Source organism: Aquarana catesbeiana, linkage group LG03 (assembly GCF_042186555.1).
Source record: "Aquarana catesbeiana isolate 2022-GZ linkage group LG03, ASM4218655v1, whole genome shotgun sequence".
Taxonomy (NCBI): domain Eukaryota; kingdom Metazoa; phylum Chordata; class Amphibia; order Anura; family Ranidae; genus Aquarana; species Aquarana catesbeiana.
This window is the reverse complement of record NC_133326.1, coordinates 316,613,011-316,633,933: the sequence shown is the minus strand read 5'-3', so window position 1 is coordinate 316,633,933 and position 20,923 is coordinate 316,613,011. Positions and strand designations below refer to the sequence as shown.

General features: G+C 41.1%; 1 protein-coding gene and 1 pseudogene across 1 annotated transcript in view; both read right to left on the bottom strand.

The window, feature by feature from the left end:
• GNPTAB (N-acetylglucosamine-1-phosphate transferase subunits alpha and beta) overlaps positions 1–20,923 on the bottom strand; it is a 207,394-nt gene that overhangs the window by 107,809 nt on the left and 78,662 nt on the right. Inside the window, exons 6-7 of the mRNA XM_073620327.1 lie at positions 18,100–18,164; positions 8,284–8,418 (exon numbers count right to left, since the gene is read on the bottom strand). Coding sequence (XP_073476428.1) covers positions 8,284–8,418; positions 18,100–18,164 — 200 coding nt within the window. The remainder of the gene's footprint in view (positions 1–8,283; positions 8,419–18,099; positions 18,165–20,923) is intronic.
• LOC141135959 (5S ribosomal RNA) lies at positions 13,206–13,321 on the bottom strand (annotated as a pseudogene).

Sequence of the window (20,923 nt, the reverse complement as noted above, 5' to 3'; positions counted from 1 at the left end):
TTGTGTTTGAGAAAATATTGTGTGACATAAAAATATGCAACGCCTACCATTTTATTCTCCGCTTAAAAAATACATAATGTTTGGGGTTCTAAATAGTTTTCTAGGGGACAAAAATTATGTTTTTTACATGTAGGAGAGGAATGTCAGAAATGGCCTGGACTGGAAGTGGTTAAACCATATTATAACTTATTATGCCCTTAGAGGGCCCAAGGGGTCCTGTCTCCTTTTTCCACCTGCTCCAGTCCTGCCCATAGATACAACTTATATACAGTAAATTTTTGCAGGACAGCATGGCTTCCCCAGTGCAATTAGACCCTTGGCTATGATTGCTGGGTCTTTAAAATTAAACACTTTTCTGTGTACCATTTTGCATGCGGTATTGTTCACTGCCAAGAAGCTCATAGCTAAGGTGTGGATCCAAGCTAGTTGTGCCTACCTTACAACAATAGAAAATTAATGGAACACTCCTGTATTAGAAAACCATCTATGGGGGGGAGATGGGTGGAGCCTAACGGAGCAGACATGCATTGTTAGAGCTCCGCACCGCTGAGGAGAGAAGAGAAGGACAAAGCGGAGCCTGCAGGCTCAAAAGGTATCCATTTGAACCTTTTTGCCCCAGGGAACAAACTGTGAAAGTTTGGGCAGGAAATATGGTACTGGGAGAAAACCGTGGCAGAAATAAAAATCACCTCACAAAGAGCTCACAGGCACTCACTGCAACTAAAGCAACTCCAGTCACCTCACAAGATACAGCATCAGGGCGCTCTCACAGACAGAAAATGTCACAGCATTTGAGTCAGATACAGAACAAATCCTCTCACAAACTTCTCCACAAGCCTCCTCAGTATCCCCAGTAATATTATTACAATTTGAAAAGATGCTTCATAAGGCTTTAAAACAAACCTCAGACCAAATAACAAAAAGCCTAACCAAAGAAATAAGAGAGCTGGGAAACCGCACCGCAACCTTAGAAATAAAAATGGATGAAATTGAAATTACAACCGAAGAAAATATAACAGAATTGGAACAATTAAAAGAAGAGAATTTATTACTTCAAACTAAGCCCGAAGATTACGAAAATAGAGCCAGACGTTCAAACTTGCGCATAAGGGGAATACCTGAAACTGTGACAGACCTGCAATCTACTATTACTGCTCTATTACAAGAACTAAAGCCAGATATCCCTATTGAACGTTTAGAACTGGACAGAGTACACAGAGCCCTCACAGCCAAAAAGAAAGATGGACCCCCACGTGATATAATCACAAAATTTCATTATTACAGAACGAAAGAACAAATACTAATTGCTGCAAGAGAAAAAAAGGAACTTAATTTTCAAGGACACAATTATCAAATTTTTGCTGACCTTTCCCAACTTACTATTACTAAAAGACGATTCATGAAACCCCAACTAATGGAACTGCAACGCCACAACATTATGTATCAATGGGGCTTCCCCTTTTCAGTCAGATTTAACTACCAAGGTACAATTTACAGAAGCAGATCAGCAAATGAACTACAACAAACCCTTTTAAAATTAAATCTGACAGAACCCACAAGCAGCAACTCTCCCACACGCAGAAGAATGGCATCATCTTCACCTTCAGGCAGCACTCAGAAAATTTCAGAACAAAATGGGAATCATCATTCTCACAAAAGAGGCCGTTATGCCACATCATCCATGGACCAAGAAGATTCAATGGACTGACATCCTAATTCCTGATATCTCTTCATTTATTATACTAAGAGATGGTTCTCTATAAAAAACCTATATTTATAACTGAATGTAACTGCATTCTGATAGTCACACACTGTGTGGGATCATGTTACATTCCAGTTATATTTCTTATTACTTCTGATTCATAGAGCCTTAGAATATATAAGTGAAATAAGGAAATTCTTGTTCAGATATATATTATCAGGTAATAACAATAGATTTATTACTTTTTAGGACAAATATGTTCAATAATCCAGAAGTAATGGAAGCTTTTTCTTTCTTTTCTTAAAACAAATATATTATTACCTAACTAGTTCCTAGAATTATGTTTTTGTTTATTCTAATCTGAAGCAATACAACCTCAATTTTATGAGTTAACATATCTAAACAGTTACATATGAATAAAATATGTAATTGTTTACTCTAAAAGGGTTAAAATCCCAAAATAATTCAAACTATCTTCATCAATACCAAAGTTATTAACAGTACCTAACTGAATTATTTAGCCTAGGGCAAGACTAACCATATACAACCACCCTGGAATAAATAATTTCAACAAAAACTATATTCTGCACTCCAATTAATGAAACATCATTTTGATGTCTTTTGACATAGCACTTCTCTCCTGTAAGCGGAAGATCCGTGTACCCCCATTAGCCCTTCTCATTCTCCCAACCATATTATGTGGGAGTGTGACGAAGGCACTTATTCCCCTGAGAGAGATATTTATTCTCTTTCACGGGTAAATTGTGATTACTTGCAAAAAATAATTTATACAATGTATCATCTAATCTCATATGTTTTTTGTTTACTCTTTACTCCAGAATTCACTGGTTTCTTTTCTATCTATTCATCTCTTCAGTCCACACAGGTTGATCTGCGCAGTCAGCTCTGCAGAACAAAAAGTAAGTCAAAACTATTTGATCCGTTGCCATGGCACCACTGAATATACTTTCCCTGAATGTTCAGGGAATAAATGTCCCTCAAAAAAGGACCAAAGCCTTCCGTACTTTCCATAACAAGAAGGCTCACATAGTATGCCTCCAAGAAACACACTTCACCAAAGATTCTACTCCTAAATATATTTCTCCTTTTTATCAACAAATTTACACGGCTTCTGCCTGTACCAAGCAAAGGGGAACTCTAATTGCATTTCACCGATCCACACCATTCACCTTATCATCAGAAATTAAAGACCCAGAAGGTAGATACCTGATACTCATGGGTTATATAATGGATACAGCAATCACGGTGATTTCCTACTACGCTCCTAACAAACAACCTACACCATTCCTCTCACATATATTACAAGTGATTAATACACACAAAATAGGAACATTGATAATGTGTGGGGATTCGAACCAGGTCCTCCTCCCATTTCTAGATAAATCACCTTTTACACCATCCAAAATAATCTCTAGATTACCTTCACCAGAATAGATCATATTTTTCTAACAATAGGTATGATACCAGAAATTATTGCATCAGATATAATTCCGATTCCGTGGTCTGACCATAATGCAGTATACACTACTATAGAAATCAGCCATACCAAAAGCGCATGACCCAACGTGGTACTTACCGGACATAATGCTCAAACACCCACTACATCAGATGGCCATTGAACAAGCTTTAAAGGAATACATATCAATTAATAATACAACAGACATCTCCCCAATAACACTGTGGGAAGCTCATAAGCCTGTCTTGCGTGGTACAAAACAAATACAAATGGCACTATTTAAACGGGAACGCAAAAATCTAGCAAAAAAACTAGAACTCAATTTTAATGCAGCCTACATATCATTCCAAGATAATCCATCTCAGAGTACAAAATCTCATCTGGAAAAATCTAGATTGGAATACGATCTATTTCTCACTGAGTCAGTTGATAAATCCCTCAAACGCTCCAAACACAATTTCTACATGAATACAAACAAACCAGGTACATATTTGGCTCGGGCATTAAATTCAACTAACAAATCTTTCAAACCAATACGTTTGAAATTATCAAAAAATTTTTACACTTGTAATCCAGTTAAAATAGTCCATAAATTTCACTCACATCTCGCAACTTTATACAAGACAAACAATGAATTTAATCCTACAGAGGCTGAATCCTTCTTCTCAAAAATAACCTTACCTGAGTTATCTCAGAATCAAAAAAGCAGTTTGGATGAGCCTATAACTATAGATGAAGTTGCTAACGCCATAAAAGACATAAAACTTAACAAAAGACCAGGCCCAGAAGGCTACTCGGCTTTATACTATAAAACATTCTCAGAAATACTCTCTCCCATTCCCACTGAAACATTTAACAAACTTCTAGATGGACATTCTTTTCGGCAAGAAACACTAATGGCAATTATTTGTATGATCCCAAAACCCCTTTCTGATGATACTTCCTGTGTGAATTATCGGGCTCTCTCTCTTTTAAACCTCGATATTAAATTATTAGCAAAAATAATAGCAAAACGCCTCAATAGCATTATAGGAAAATTAATACATAGAGATCAAGTAGGCTTCATGCCAAATAGACAGGCAGGCGATAATATACGCAGGGCAGTGTTATTGGCACATATTGCTAAAAAACAGAAAATCCCTTTATGTTTTCTATCTCTCGATATTAAGAGGGCATTTGACACAGTATCCTGGCAATATATGCAATATTCATTACAAAAATGGGGTTTTGGACCCCACTTTTTAACATGGATCAAAGCATTATATAATAAACCCAAAGCCTATATAAAATATGCTGGATACAAATCTGAAGCCTTTAATATCGAAAGAGGTACCCGACAGGGTTGCCCATTATCTCCCTTATTATTTGCCCTTATACTCAAACCCATGGCCCAATACATCAGAACAAACCAAACTATAACTGGCATTGAAGTAGGAGGTATTACACACAAATTATGTATATTTGCAGACGATATATTAATTTTTCTATCATCACCACAGGTCTCTGGTCCTAACTTAATACCAGCTCTTGATGGATTTGCAGCCCTATCCGGCCTTATGATTAATCCTAAGAAATGCCTAGTGCTTAATATTTCACTCACAAACATGGAATTGATCCCGGCTAGGGCTGCACTCCCATTCACATGGGCAGAAAAATCAATCCCATATCTTGGAATTCATTTAACAGCATCTCATTATGACTTATTCTCAACCAATTATCCTCCTGTATTAAGACAGATCACAAATCTAATAAAACAATGGTCGCAACTTCCTTTATCCTGGATAGGGAAGATTAATGCAATCAAAACGACTATTCTACCCAAATTGCTTTATCTATTCAGAGTCCTCCCTATTCCAATTCCTTCCTATTTTTTGAGAATAGTACAAAAAAGAGCAACTTCGTTTATATGGGGCTCTTCTAAACCACGTATACCTATACACACACTACATCTTCCCAAAAATAAAGGAGGCCTGGGATACCCTAATTTTACTAACTACTACAGAGCAGCACATTTGGCCAGTCTGTCCAAATACCATGCAAAACAGGAAATCCCATTATGGGTATTTATAGAGGCTTTAGAAAATGACCCTCTATTAATATCAAATTTATTATGGCTTGATCCTAAAGACCGCTTTAAAATTCATAATCCCATAACTAAACACTTCTTATCTCTCTGGGATAAACTAAAAACCAAATATCAGTTACAATCTCCACACAATCCTCTCCTTTCTTTTATCAGAAATCCGGCCTTTTATCCGGCATGGATCTACCCAAATTCTTTTAAAGCTTGGACAACATCAGGCATTCAGACACTAAATGACTTCATAGCATCTAAATCATTCCTTTCATTCCCATCGCTTAGAGAAAAATATGATCTACCAAACTCTGAGATATTTAGATATCTCCAAATCAAAAATTTCTATACACCATTCCTAAAGGGGGATACACCATTATCCCAATTATCCATTTTTAAATCAATCTGTACAAAAGATCCATTTGCTAAAGGTACAATTTCATCACTTTATAATCAATTATATGGAGTAGCAAATCTTAATAGACCCTCTTACGTTCAGAGGTGGGAGGAGGACCTGGGACGAACTTTAGAAGACACGGACTGGTCTAACATATGGCTCACATCTAAGTCATCTTCACCCAACATCTTAGCAATGGAGACAAATTATAAAGTTCTAACTCGCTGGTACCTTGTACCCGCTAGAGTGGCAAAATATTCACCTAATACCTCAGCTCTTTGTTTTCGAGGATGCCCAGAAATAGGCACATATTTACACATATGGTGGACGTGCCCAGTAATCCAAACCTTCTGGAAGGAAGTCTTCGTGATTGCATCTAAAATATTTAAAAAAATAATACAACCAGATCCATATTTAACTTTACTTAATCTAAAACCGGAATGGTTAACACTCTTTCAATTCAAACTTATGATCCAACTAATAACGGCTGCAAAACAAACAGTGGCCAAGGCATGGAAATCTCCTGCATTGGTACTAGCAGAAACAATTCACAGAATGAATAATACAATGTCCCATGCTAAGATGGTAGCCATCGATCAAAATCAAATTCCAAAATTTGAAAAACTTTGGCATCCTTGGATAAAACAACAGTTCCTGTCAAACTTCAATGACTCTGTCCTGTTGCCATGGTAACAGATTAAATGACTTACAGAGACACCCATTCTAAGGCTTCAAAGAAAACTAAAAAGAATAATAAACTGACGAGCGGGACAACCTTGTGGACCATACCTCTACCTTTCAACCCTTTTTCTTCTTTCTCTTTCCTTTTCTCCACCTTACGATTAAATCTCATTATCAGAATTTATTTGACCTATATACACTCTACTTGTAAACAATATGTATAGTAGGTATAAATCATTTAAATACCTACAAAAGTAACTAAGGAAATGATATATATCTTTAATTTAGGTTTACGTGAACCCAGTGTTTAATATTTGAAATTTCATGATATTTACCTATATAAACCCTACTGTAAAACAATGAGCTTACTTTATAGACCCTTGTAAACTTACTTTATGTATCTTTATAACATTGTATACTCAATAAACTTCTTTTGACAAGAAAACCATCTATGACCACAAAGGTTTCTCAAAAACATTTCAGAAGATTTGGGCAGGCAGAATTGCTGTCCATTACACACAGTTTTTTTTTTAACTTGATTCTGTACCAGTGGCTCTTACGTGTTTAGGTTGCAGCATCATATACTCGTTTGTGATCTGTTATGTCTAAGGATAACAACATCACTATATTTGAGATAGCACACAACACTTTAGGTTTTCATAGTTTCTCTACTAATTATACTCTAATTATTTAGGCTTTCTTATATTACGTTAAACATATTCCTGAGAACAGTCTGTGATTAAATCTCATTTTATTGGTCTTCCGGAGTTTGATAACTTGACAATTGCCTGTAATACATTCCTTTTGTGTATGCTATATTGCAGAGACCTTGTTATCTATTACTTTGACTGAATATGTACAACATAAGTGCGTGTCTTTGTCAACATTGATGTTGTTACTTTAAGGCTATTTTAATACTAATAAGAACCTTTTTGGATTAAAAAAAAAAAGTGGAACTGTACAAATGAAAAGAGAAGTCCAATTACTGTGAGATACAGCGCTGACTTATAACAGAAGGCAGTTAACAAAGTTAGTCAGGTTGAGAAAAAGAAAAAAAAAGACAAATCCATCTAGTTTAACCAATAGAAAACAAACAAATAGCGTAAATAAATAGAAAATCTCCAGATACAGAATCCTATACCCACAGTTGATCAATAGGAGGGCAACAAAAACCCTATAAGTGCCAATTCACACTGATGCAGTGCGGAATTTGCAGCGATTCCTGTGTGTTTCCCACGACACATCACATTGGCACTCCGTTCATGGGAAACGCTGTTACATTAACAACACCACAAAAACAGTTCACAAAATGCAGTGTGACTGAATCGGATTGTATGGGTGTGGATGCCCATACAATCCTATTCTAGTGTGGCAAAAAAAAAATGCATACACCTTTTTTGTGTGGATGTGGTGAGATTTGAACCATACAAAATAAATGGGCTCAAATAGCACTGCACTGCATCAGTGTGAACTGGGACTAAAGCATGAGCCAACTTGCTCCAGCAGGGGAAAAATAAGTATAACATGTTTGTTATTTCAATTTTAAAAATTTGCATTTGCATTTAAATTTGTTATCAAGCTCCTGCTGCCAATAAGTTGTAGCGCTGATCAGTGTATTCTGACAGCGGAGGAGTCCACTTGACTGCTCGGATATCAGATATACAACATAACGGAAAGAATTCCCACATCCACCTCGATTGCGTGGATCGTGAAAATCGGTCAGTCTTACGCCTAACAAGAGTGCCCCATCTTTTATCTTATTGCTCTACAGCCAATGCTCTTGATTTATCAAGCACTAAATCTTGGATCCAATCTAGGTAACAACTCCTATAGGCTGTAGTGTTGGCACCACTATAAAATGTCTGCTGCGTCTGGTAACATCATTCAAGAAAAATGCAAAAATAGGAAGCAGGTTTGTGAGTACATATATTTTCATAAAACGTATGCCTTACTTGTTTAATCTTGGATGATAAGCTACCAGGTAGTTTCGACTTCAGCTGATTCGTGTCCTTAAACGTTGCTGGGAATCCACTTAGGAAAACCAAATCGTGCATAAACACTAACCCGGGGGCTTCTTTATCTGTAGTCTGTATGAAGAAGACAATACATCTGATGACACTTGCAGTGCAGTTCATGAGCGTTTAGTAACCATAGTGTATAAGCTGGTGTAGTGCCTCCTGTTTGTATAGATGCTAGTTCATTCGTCTCTAATGCATATCATGATGGAAGATTGTTCTAAACCCCTCACTAAATACAGGGTAACCTGTCACGTGGATTTGCACTATCCAATATTTTGGATGGGAGGCTTCACCTGCACAAAATTTAACATTTCCGTGTTATCAAGCTCCTGCTGCCATGAAAGTCCAGGTCATAAATTTTACCCCCATAAAACTTATATTGGGCACCTGGTAGGCCATTGCTAAATACAGCAGTGCAAACACCAATGGCAAAATGATTTCAGATTAGAGGTTATAATATTTTTGTACTTTTGTTTTGTCATCCTTAGTGTTCTTTTCGCTGTTCTAATGAATAAACCCATAACATATATCATCAGATATACTAAAAGGCCTCAGTTTTAGTAGGGCAGAGCAAAGAGGATCTCTAATGTGGAAAATAAAATCAATCCATAATCATTTCACAGCTAACCTGATTCCAGTAAATTGAAATCTGCACAGAGCAGCCTCAATCCTCCTCTTCTAGGGTGCCTGCCGGAGCTCCTGGCTGCTCCCTCTTCCAAGTACCCCACCCTCCCTGCTAAGACATCAGGGCTTTGCCCAATCCCCTCACCCTGCCGCTCCCTCATCACAGAATTTTACTGACAGCAGCAGGAGCCAATGGCTCCCACTGCTATCAATCTGGCCTGTAAGGAGGGAGAGAGAGAGTGAGGAGAGCCATTGCTCTCATGCATATCGCTGGATCGAGATTGGGCCCCTTTCACCCTGGGGCTGGGGGGCCTCCTTAGCGCCGCTCGTTTTAGCCGCAATTTAGCGCTTTAAAGCTGTGTCTTTCGGCCGCTAATAGGGCGTTTTTAACCCCAAAGAAGGGGTTAAAAGCGCCCGTGTTGCGGCGCTTGCAAAGCGCTTTTCAGGCGCTGCCCATTCATTTCAATGGGCAGGGCATTTTGGGAGTGCAAAACCACCCCAAAGATGCTGCTTGCAGGACTTTTCCTAACGTCCCGCAAGCACACTACCCCAGTGTGAAAAGTCACATTGCAATGAATGGGAGGCACTTTTCAGGCACTTTACAGGTGCTATTTCTAGTGCTAAAACTCCTGAAAACCGCCTCAGTGTGAAAGGGGTCTTAAGGTAAAAAGCCTTAAAGGCCATGATCACCTTTGGAACATGTTACATGTTCCAGGTCCTGCCCCCTCTCTTCCCGATCCCTCCCTCCCTACACCCGCTCTCACAATTTAAAAACAGCATGGTGGTACGGGGCTCCGCCTACACAACTGCATTATTCATTCACAGAGTTCTGTAAATGAATGAAACACAAGTAGTGTCGACCAACACAGCCAATGGCTTGTAGTTCAAGGATTCTTTCTGCACTTCGGTAACTGCCTTCCCTTATTGGAGGTACAGGCAGATAGTGTACTGAGAGTTTGAAGGGTCTTGGCATTGCATCCGCGATCAGCCGATCACAGCTTTACAGGCTCCATTACAAAAAAAATAATAAATGCTAATATTTTTATCTAAAAAAAAAAAAAAAAAAAAAAAAGCATTTATTTCTTTTTTATATAAAAGGTGAACGTATTCTTTAGGGCTTTAGAACCACTTTAATATGAAGTCAACCTGACACGTTATCATTCTTCCCTAACTAAATTTTTCCCTGCCGGTTTTCCTATTTCTATATTTATAACCATTAAAGAAAATGTAAACTCAATATTTCATATTCCTGATATGTGCCTGCTTGTATCATGTACTTGTGTGAAAAAGTCTCCTGTTCTTTGTTCCATGATCCTTTGTTTTCCTAATCAAAACTGACCACACAAAGCAGGAGAACCTAACATGGTCAGTTCTCTAGCTATGTTATGAACTTAGCCTGCTCTCAGTCTTGCCCTGACAACCCCCACCCTGCACAGCCTTTCACTGGGAAGATCAGTCTACTGCTGTTTCTCCTCCTCTAGCTCTTATGCAGCTGAGAACAAAGGGGAAAATGGGTATTTATAATAGGATTTTTATAACAGCTTACCTGTAAAATCATTTTCTTTTGAAATACATCACGGGACACAGAGCCATAGTAATTACTATGTGGGTTAAAGTCCACCTTCAGGTGCTGGACACTGGCACACCCTAAACAGGAAGTTGCCTCCCTATATAACGCCCCTCATACTGGGAGTATCTCAGTTTTCTAGCAAAGCAATACACGTGTATACTAGAAAGAGGGGCGGGACCTCTGTGTCCCGTGATGTACTTCAAAAGAAAATAAAAATTCTATTTTCTTTCATCGTACATCACAGGACACAGAGCCATAGTAATTACTATGTGGGATGTCCGAGAGCAATGCCAACTGAGGGGAGGGAGACACAACCAAAGTAGGGCACCATGAGATCAGAGGATTTATACTGCTGTCTGCAGTACACTGCGTCCAAAGGTGACATCCTCATGTCTTTTTACATCCACCTGACAGAATCTGGCAAATGTATGGATTGAAGACCAAGTTGCAGCCTTGCAGATTTGAGCCATGGAGGCCTGGTGATGCATTGCCCACGAAGCACTAACAGCCCTAGAGGAGTGCGTTTTGATTTGAGAGGGTAGAAACTACCTCTTTAAACCATAATCTAGAACGATTAATTGTCGAATCCATATAGAATAGTAGATTTCCATGCTGCCTGTCCTCTTTTAGGATCTTCAGGCAATACGAACAAAACATCCGTTTTCCGAATCTGAGCAGTCGTCTTTAAAGCGTTTGTAAAGGTGATTTTTTTTTTTTTTTAAAATAACAAACATGTTATACTTACCTTCACTGTGCAGCTCGTTCTGCACAGAGTGGCCCCGAACCTCGTCTTCTGGGGTCCCTCGGCGGCTGTTTCAGCTCCTCCCCGCAAGCATTCACCACCTTAATGCGAGCTCCCTCGCACGGTGGTGAGTGCTTGCGGGCGCGCTCCCGTGATACAGCCGGCGGCTATAGCCGCTCGCTGTATCACTCGGCCCCGCCCCCCGGCGCGCCGCGTCATCGGATGTGATTGACAGCAGCGCGAGCCAATGGCTGCGCTGCTTTCAATCCATCCACTGCAGCCAATCAGCGGCCAGGGTGAGCGGAGGAACAGATGTCGGGAACGCGAAGCTGACTTTCGAGGCGTCAGGTAAGTAAAACGGGGGGGCTGGGGGCGGCGGTTCTGTCAGAAGTTTTTTCACCTTAATGCATAGAATGCATTAAGGTGAAAAAATTTTTACCTTTACAACCCCTTTAAGTAGACTGCTCTCACCACATCAAGAGAATGTAGTGATTTTTCTTCCATAGAACAGGGTTCTGGAAAAAATGAAGATAGAATAATATCCTGGTTTAGATAAAGACCTGATACTACCTTCGGTAAAAAGTTAAGATGAGGATGCCATACTACCTTATCCTTGTGAACAATAATAATATGTCTCTTCACAAGAAAAAACAGCCAATTCTTATACCCTTCTTGCAGCAGATATGGTTACCAGAAAAAATAGTTTCCTTGTCAAAAAAGGACCAAGGGAATATGTCGTATCGGTCCAAAAAAAAGGCTGTTTTGTAATGCCCCCAAAACTAAATTCAAGTCCCAAGGGTTCAGGGGTGACCTAACCGGGGATTAAGCCGTGTTACCCCCTGAATAAAAGTTACGAACCAAAGAATGCGAAGCAAGTGGTCGTTGAAATAATACCAATAAGGCCGAGACCTGTCCTTAGAAAGCACTCAAGGCCAGCTTAATTTCTCACCCCATCTGCAGAAAGTCAAGGATTCTACCTTTGACCTATTTCCTGGGGTGCAACCCCTGGTTTCACGCCAGGAGACATATGCTTCCCAGACTCCATAATATATAACTATGGAGGCCAGCTCCCTTGCATTAATGAAGATAGAAACCACTGAACCTGACAGCCCACGTTTCTTCAGAGAGTGGGTCTCAATAGCCAAACCGTTAAATTTAGCATTTGTAAAGTAGGATGGAATACTGGACCTTGCGAAAGAAGGTCTGGCCGTGGCGGTAGGGTCTATGGGTCCCCTACTGTCTTCTTTACGATCCCTGCATACCAAGATTTCCTGGGCCCTGCTGGGGGCCACAAGAATCACCGACTTCCCTTCTTGCTTGATCCTGCGAAGAAGTCGTGGACGCAGGCAGAATAGGAGAGAATGCATAAATCAGTGAGAACCGATTCCACAGGAATAGCAAGGCAAGTGTTCTGCATGTTAGCGGATCCTTTATTTTTGACATAAAGTTGTCGATTTCTTTGTTGAACCTGGACGTAAACAGATCTATGTCTGGGATCCCCCATCTTTGACATATTGACAGAAAGATGATATCGGGGTGAAGAAACCATTTTCCCGGGAACAACTGATGGCGACTCAAGTAGTCCGCCTGCCAATTTTCTATTCCTAGAAGACCGCCGATAGGCAAAGTACATTGTTTTCTGCCCAAGATAGGATATGAGTCACCTTTCTCTGGGCTGCACAACTTCTTGTGCCCCCTTGGTGATTAATATAAGCCATTTGTTGTAGCATAGTCAGATTGAATCCTGGCAGAACAATACCATAAACTGAACGTTCAGGCCCTCGGAACCAAGTGCTCTGCCTGAATTTCTAGAATGATAATGGGCAAGGTCATTTCTGATCTGTGCCACTTCCATGGTAACTGAAGGAAGGATAGTCCCCTTTGCAGAATTTTGGATATTAACCATAAACGAGCGTACCCAGCCTACAGTACCTGGTATTTCCAGGTGGTCCATCCGGGTGCTAACCAGGCCCAACCCTGCTTAGCCTCCAAGATCAGACGAGATAGGGTGCGTTCAGGGTGATGTGGCCGTAGGCTTTGGAGTCAGACACATTGGAAATCTAGAGCTTGAACCCCTTGTTCCAAGCCAACAGGATAATGTTTTGCAGCAGTCTCGAATGAAACTGAGCATAAGGCCTTGAAAGAAGCCACCATCTTTCCCAACAACCTCACTCAAAGTTGAATAGAAGAATTCATCTTGCATCGACCACCTAAATCAGTTCCTTTATGGCGCTGATCTTAGCCTGGGGCAAGAATACCCTTTTCTGGGTGTACCTATGATCAGACCCAAGTATCTTAGCCCTTTTCATGGTTTTAAAGAAGATTTCTCCTAGGCTGAGAAACCAAGCTAGATATTCCAGGTAGTTGAATGTGGTGACCATACTTTGGTCTAAGCGGGCTACCGACTGGACTATCAAGAACAGATCGTCCAGGTAAACACTCTAGGTGCAGTAGTTAGACCGGAAAGCAGAGCTACACATTGAAAAAGATTTTCCACGTTGAAAAGTAGATATTACTAGTGAGCGAGGAAATAGGCATATGCAGGTATGCATCTTTGATGTCAATTGACGCCTGAAGTTCTCCTCCTTGTAGGATGGAGATAACTGATTGGATTGACTCCATGCGAAAAAAGAGTGGTTATATTCAGCAACTGAATTTAGATTTTTGAGATCCGGAATGTCCATTTGGATTTAACCAAACCCCAACCTCTGCTCTTACATGGGGGCCACCATGATCACTTTTTGCCAAAAGATGGTCCAATGCTTGAGAGAAAGCCTTTTTCTCTGGATCCTTAGGAACGTTTGATCTGAGAAAAGAAGGAGACGGGAACTCTTGAAACTCCAGTTTGTACCTTAGAGCTATTAAGGAAGTCTCCCATTCGTCTTGACACTCTTCCTGCCAGATCCTTGAGAACTGCAGAAGAATTCCCCCTATTGAGCGAGCGGGGGCGTGTCCTCATTAGGAGGCTTCAGTATCTTGTAGGTTTCCTCCCCCAAGACCTCTTTTGTCCCTGGGGTTACCCCGAGGATTACCTTTTGAACCTGACGGCGGAAGCCTTCGTGACTGCCTGGAGGCTGATGCCTCTGGCACAGAAGGAGCTTTAAAAAACGAAAATAAATTTACTCCTTTTTGTAAATGGCAAAAGGGGTACTTTTTCCACTAGAATTTCTTTGGAAGTATTATCCAAAACATCCCCAAATAGCTGTTTCACTGCAAAAGGAAGACTAGCCAGGAGCTTCTGCATGGTGCTTAGCGAAGGGCGCAAGGTCTGAAGGATAGAATCTCTCAAAGCAACTACTGCAAACATAAAGCTGCCAGATCCTGGGCCTGCTGAGCAGGATAACTTTGAACACCTGTTTAAACTGGTCTTTCAACGATTAAGCAATTACTGTCAGCGCAGGCTGAGACACTCAATCTGCCAGAGGAAAAAAGTGTTCTTTTTTTTTTGTTTTAAATAGGACTTCCAACTTTTTATCCGTTGGATCCCTAAGCATTTGAGCATTGTCTGCCGGATAAGTCAAACTCTTATTCACAGAGGATATAACAGCGTTAATTGCTGGTATACCCTACTTAGTGAATTTCCTCCATCATAGGATAAAGTGTGAAAACTTTTTAGGAGGGAAAATAATGTTTATCTGGGTGATGAATGGACAGGAAAAGGCATGCACAGCTTGAGGAGGCTTTAGCGAACCCAAACACTCAGTTAAGGGTACAAAAATGTGGAGCAGACCGTTCAGCAAGAGATTGCACCATCAATCTTAAGATTGAAAAAGCTGATTCTCCCGCATTTGACTCCTCAAAAGAGGAGTCATCAGACTCACCACGGTCCCCTGATGGAAAAATAATCTTTTTAGTAAAATAAACAGGGGCTGCAGTGTTGAAAACAGTTGCAAACATTTCATGGCCCTGAAGCTCACTCTGACCAGCCACCCTCTCTCAGGGGAGGATACAATTTGCAGAAATGAGTAGGCTTTCCAGAGCTTGAGGGAGATCATTTTAGCTCTTTTTGGGGGTGTTTCAACCCCTCCTTCTGACCTTAGCAAAGCAGAGGTACTACCAGAAGAAATTGCATCCACTGCTTGAGCAATAGTCCAGCCACTGCCGCTGCTATTACCCTGTTTCCCCGAAAATAAGACCTAGCGTGATTGTCGGTGACGGCTGCAATATAAGCCCTACCCCTCAAATCAGCCCTAGTAAAAGTCCTTGTAGGTCTTATTTTCAGGGTAGGGCTTATTTTCGGGGAAACAGAGTAGAGCTTATTTGGGGGGTAGGGCTTATATTGCAGCCATCACCGACAATCACACTAGGTCTTATTTTCGGGGAAACAGGGTAATGCTCAGCCTGATGCAAATAGTAAATAGGAAATGCCTGTGTCACCAAAACTTTTCATGCTCCTCTTTGCTTGTATGTCTCTCTGACAACTTTGCAGCCAGCAGAAATGGATTCTTTTTTTTTTAAACGCACTCCCGCGTTGGAGGATGCCAACGCCGGACTAAGCCCACTCCCCCACCTTGCATCGCGCCACCCCGCCTTTCTCTTTCAAAAAAAAAAAAAAAGTTTTCCTGCGCAAGCACAGGCCTCCGATCCGATGGGATCGGCTTGTGAGTGAGGGAGGGATGGCGTGGAGGAGACCTGGAAGCTGCCGCCGAGTAGGGGCGATGAAAGAAAACAGCATGGCCGATCGTTTTCAGTTCTCCCTTATACTCAGCCTCATGAAAAAGGGAAGAGTTCAGCCCAGGTGGGGGTGTCTGGAGGAAGCAAAACCCCCCAAACTTACCGGAGGTCTGCCTGCTAGCCGGAGGAAAAAAGTCTGCTGCTTCTGTCACACAGCGTGATCTCTGAGCAAAGCATGAGAAGGAATGTTCTCCATACAGCCCCCAGTGGTGACACTTAGGCATGACAACATTTACTTTAAAGGAGACATTTCATAAGAAAAAACTCCACTTACCTTTCCCTCCTCTGGGTTTTCTATGGTAAAACCAACGGACCCAATCTTCACCCCTCACGGTGGGTTCCGTTAACAAACCTTCACGAACCGGGGACCCTTGGGGAACCCACAATCCTGGACCTGCAATAGCACCCCGCCAGTAAAACTTTATGGCCTTAATACCAAAAGTACTGGATCCCAGGGTCCAGCTCTCTAAAAAGAGAAACGTTTACAAGCAAAGACCTCGTTTCTTTGGACACGAGGCCCGGGTACCATTCAATTTGGCCTAAAAGACACTTTGAATGGATCTGGCTGAATAGCTAGCCCCAGCAATGATTACTCCAGTGGAGCTCAGCACAGCGCATCTTTACTTGTGACCAACACCTTAGACACTGGTGAAAAAACTGGGTTGCTCCCGGCATGGGAGGGGTTATATAGGGAGGCAACTTCCTGTTTAGGGTGTGCCAGTGTCCAGCACCTGAAGGTGGACTATAACCCACATAGTAATTACTAATGCTCTGTGTCCCACGATGTTCGATTAAAGAAAATGTTTTTTTTTATATCTATACACACGTTTTGCCTTCAATTACCATTTTAAATTGAATGGGTTGTTTTAAAAGGCGAGGGTTTACAATCACTTTTTTTTCATGTATTTATTAATTTTGTTTAGTGTTGCATTTAAAAGAAAGAACAAAATTTAAAAAAAAAAATGTATTTCATTTGTAACTACCTTTGAAATACTTTGTACTATAATCCTAAAGTGTAAGTTCACCTTTACAGAAAATCACTGGACCCCCTCCCCATTGGACACGGTCCCGCTAACCTGGAGTCCGGTGATCCCCCGCAGTGACAAATCGTATTGCCGCTGTACCGGTCCGGGGTTTTGAAATCCCAGCAGCTTTCTCTCTTCTTCATCTGCGGTGACAGGACGGGCTAAGCGGGTTGTGATTGGTCGTGCCGCCCATGTGACGTCGCCGACCAATTAGAATGCTCCTAAACGTATCTCCCGACGAAGTACTTTTTGGAGGTTAAGCTGCGGGGGATTTCTAAGCCCCAGACCGGTGAGGCGGCAACCTGATGTTTCCTAGCGGGTGATCGCTGCGCTCAAGGTGAGCGAGACTGGAGGGGGGGGGGGTACCTGTGTGAAAGGTGAACTTACCCTTTGAATGGTAAAAGATAGAATAAGATTTACACGTATACTAACACTGATCAGTGTAGGTGTACTTATTTTTTTTTTACTATAGATTATAAAAAAACCTATATCCTAAAAAAAAAACTAAATATGCATCACTTTGTTATCATATAATGACAAAGTTACTGCTGAATTAATAGGCTCATAGCAGAAATATAAAAAGTACTGTGGTCCATAGGGGGTATTACAGCGTGAGAGGTGAAAGAGGAAGTAAATCCCGATGGGTTTTACTTCATCTTTTGCTCCTCGCAAGGCCTGCAAATGAAAAGCATAATGGGCTAGCATGCATCTCATACTAGCCCATTATATGACACTTACCTGCAAACGAAGCCCGCGCTGTCCCCTGAGCAGGCCACGTCCATCTTCGCCCCTCTTCCTTCTGAGGCCACGGACTCTGGCTCTGTTACTGGCCAGAGTCGCGTGACATCACTCCCACGCATGCGTGCGGGAGCCGTCAGTCACGGCACACGCTGGGGGAAGAAAAGTGGTCTGTTTCTTCACAGCGCATGCGCCGATGACGACATCGGCGCACTACAAGTGAGATATCTCCTAAACGGCGCACTTTTAGGGGATATTTCAACTACCTATAGGTAAGCCTTATTGTAGGCTTACCTATAGGTAAAAGTCACCAAAAAGGGTTTGCAACCACTTGAAGTGGTTATGATAAACAATTTAATAATTCAAAATGAACATACCATATAAGCTCTCCAGATGGTTTCCTTGCTTGTTTCAAACAAAGCATTCAGCTGTGCAGTTTCGGCTACAGAAAGAGAAAAGAACATCCCCAAAAAAATAATCAAAAAGTGTCACTAAACCCACATCATAAATAACTATCAATAAATGCTATATTACATGCTGTTCATACTCCATCACAAAAGATTTGTTTTCTGCAAAAAAACTGCTTGATCCTGCTACTCTCTATCTCCACATTCTGTTCATGTCCCCAATTCAGCAAGGTATTCTGCAGCTGTAGTGGCAACTCTGCACATGCTCAGTTTTCAGTGAGTTTCTATGCTGAGTATTTCCTCTCTATAAAGTCTGAGCAGTTCATGTGACTATAGAGTCACACCTGTGGGCGTATACACAGTGGTAAATGACAGTCCACTCCCTCCCTCCTCCACGCCCACTAACCAGCTAAACACAATGGGGGCGTAATATTACATATAGACTGATGGAGGCTTAATTTCCCTCTTATTCTAAGACAGGCTGGAGGGGCGTGACACAGCCAGTGACTGCCAGAAATCCACCCACACCATGTTGTTGCCACAAAATAATAAAGATTTTATTTCAAATATATATTTGTATGACAATTTACAAAAGTTTATTGCTATTAATTATTTATTTTTACTCTGTATTCCAAAGGCTGTTTTTTATTTGTTTTTTTAACTCTCATCATAATTGGGCACTTCAACTATCCTGATATTGACTGGGCAAAGGGGACAGCTCACTCATTAAAGGCCCGTCACTTCTTAAATGTGTTACAGGACAACTACATGTAACAATTGATGGATTCCCCAACTAGAAAGAATGCATTAACAGATCTATTAAATACGAACTATTCAAGTCTGATCTCAGATGTGGAAATACAGGACAACTTGGGATCTAGGGATCACAGGATGATCCCATTGAGCGTAAATCATAGGAAAAGGAGGCACGAGGGTAGCACAAGAACACAAAAATTTCAAAACGAGCATTTTTTTTTGAACTGTGCTCAATACTACAAGACATCAATTGTGACAAAATCCTAGAAACACTGAACACAGAAGAAAAATGGGAATGCTTTAGGAACATATTAAACAAAGATATCACACAGTGCATTCCAATGGGTAATAAATATAGAGGAGCGAAGGTTAAACCTAGGTGACTAAATCGTAACATAAAAAGTCTTGTTAAAGAGAAACAAATGGCCTTTAAAAAATATAAAGTGGAGGGGTCATTGTCAGCTTTCTACCACCATAAGGAATACAATAAGAAATGTAAGAACACAGTCAGGATGGCTAAAAAAGACTGTGAGAGACACAGAGGAAAGCAAAAAAAAAAAAAAAATCCCAATATGTTTTTTTAGATATATTAGCCACCTCCTGCCCGCGTTACAGCCAAAAGACGGCTACAGTGCGGGCCTTAATTAATCTATGTATGTCCTCCCGAGATCAGGGAGCGATCTGTGATCAGCGAGTCAATAAGTCTCGCCTGATCACAGATCCCGGCCCCCTACCAGTAAGGATGAGCTCCGGCGTGTTCGCACAGCCCACGTGCAGAGCCCGCCAGGAAGTCGGCACTGCGCTGTGCTAATCACAGGCAGTGAGAGATATTTCCCGATCTCTGCAACCGTGCATCGGGACAATGTCTCACTGCTTGTGATTCCTGGTGGGCTCTGCACGTGGGCTGTGCAAACATGCCTGAGCTTATCCTTACTTACCACGTGATCAGCTGTCAGCCAATCAGCTGTCAGCCCCTCCACAGCTCAGCGCTCTAGTAAGCGTGGAGGAACAGAGCAGGAGAGATGCTGACTGATAGTCAGCAGCTCTCTGCTCGGGGAGCTGTGAGAACTAAGCCATTGGTGGTGTTCGGTGGCTCGGTTCTCAGTGCAGAGACGCCGGGGGACAGATGCAGAATCGCTCTGATGCTGCATCCACCTAGGTAAGTATGAATTGCAAAAAAACAAAAAACAAAAAACAAACATACTTATCTTTTAACCCCTTCAATACCGGGCCAATTCTGACATTTCTCTCCTACATGTAAAAATCATCATTTTTTTTGCTAGAAAATTACATAGAACCCCCAAACATTATATATGTTTTTTTAGCAAAGACCCTAGAGAATACAATGGCGGTTGTTGCAACTTTTTATCTCACGCAGTATTTGCGCAGGAATTTTTTGAACGCGTTTTTTTGGGGAAAACAAAACAGTAAAGTTAGCCCAATGTTTTTGCATTTTGTGAAAGATGAAGTTACGCCGAGTAAATAGATACCTAACATGTCACGCTTCAAAATTGCACACGCTCGTGGAATGGCGCCAATGTTCGGTACTTAAAAATCCCCATAGGCGACGTTTGAAATTTTTTTACTGGTTACATGTTTTGAGTTACAGAGGAGGTCTAGGGCCAAAATTATTGCTCTCGCTCCAACGTTCGCGGCGATACCTCACATGTATGGTTTGAACACCGTTTTCATATGTGGGTGGGACTTATGTATGCGTTCACTTCTGCATGCAAGCACACGGGGACAGCGGCGCTTTAAACATTTTTTTTTTTTTTTTTATTGTTAATTATATTTTAGTTTTTTTTATTTTATTTTGAAAAAAAAAAAAAAAATTGATCACTTTTATTCCTATTACAAGGAATGTAAACATCCCTTGTAATAGCAATATGACACGTCAGGTGCTCTTAATAGTGAGATATGGGGTCAATAAGACCCCATATCTCACCACTAGGCTGGAAAGCCTGAAATAAAAAAAATAAATAAAACGATCGCCGCTTCCCAGCCGAAGCGGCGCCGTTTTTTTTAATGGAGAGGCCGG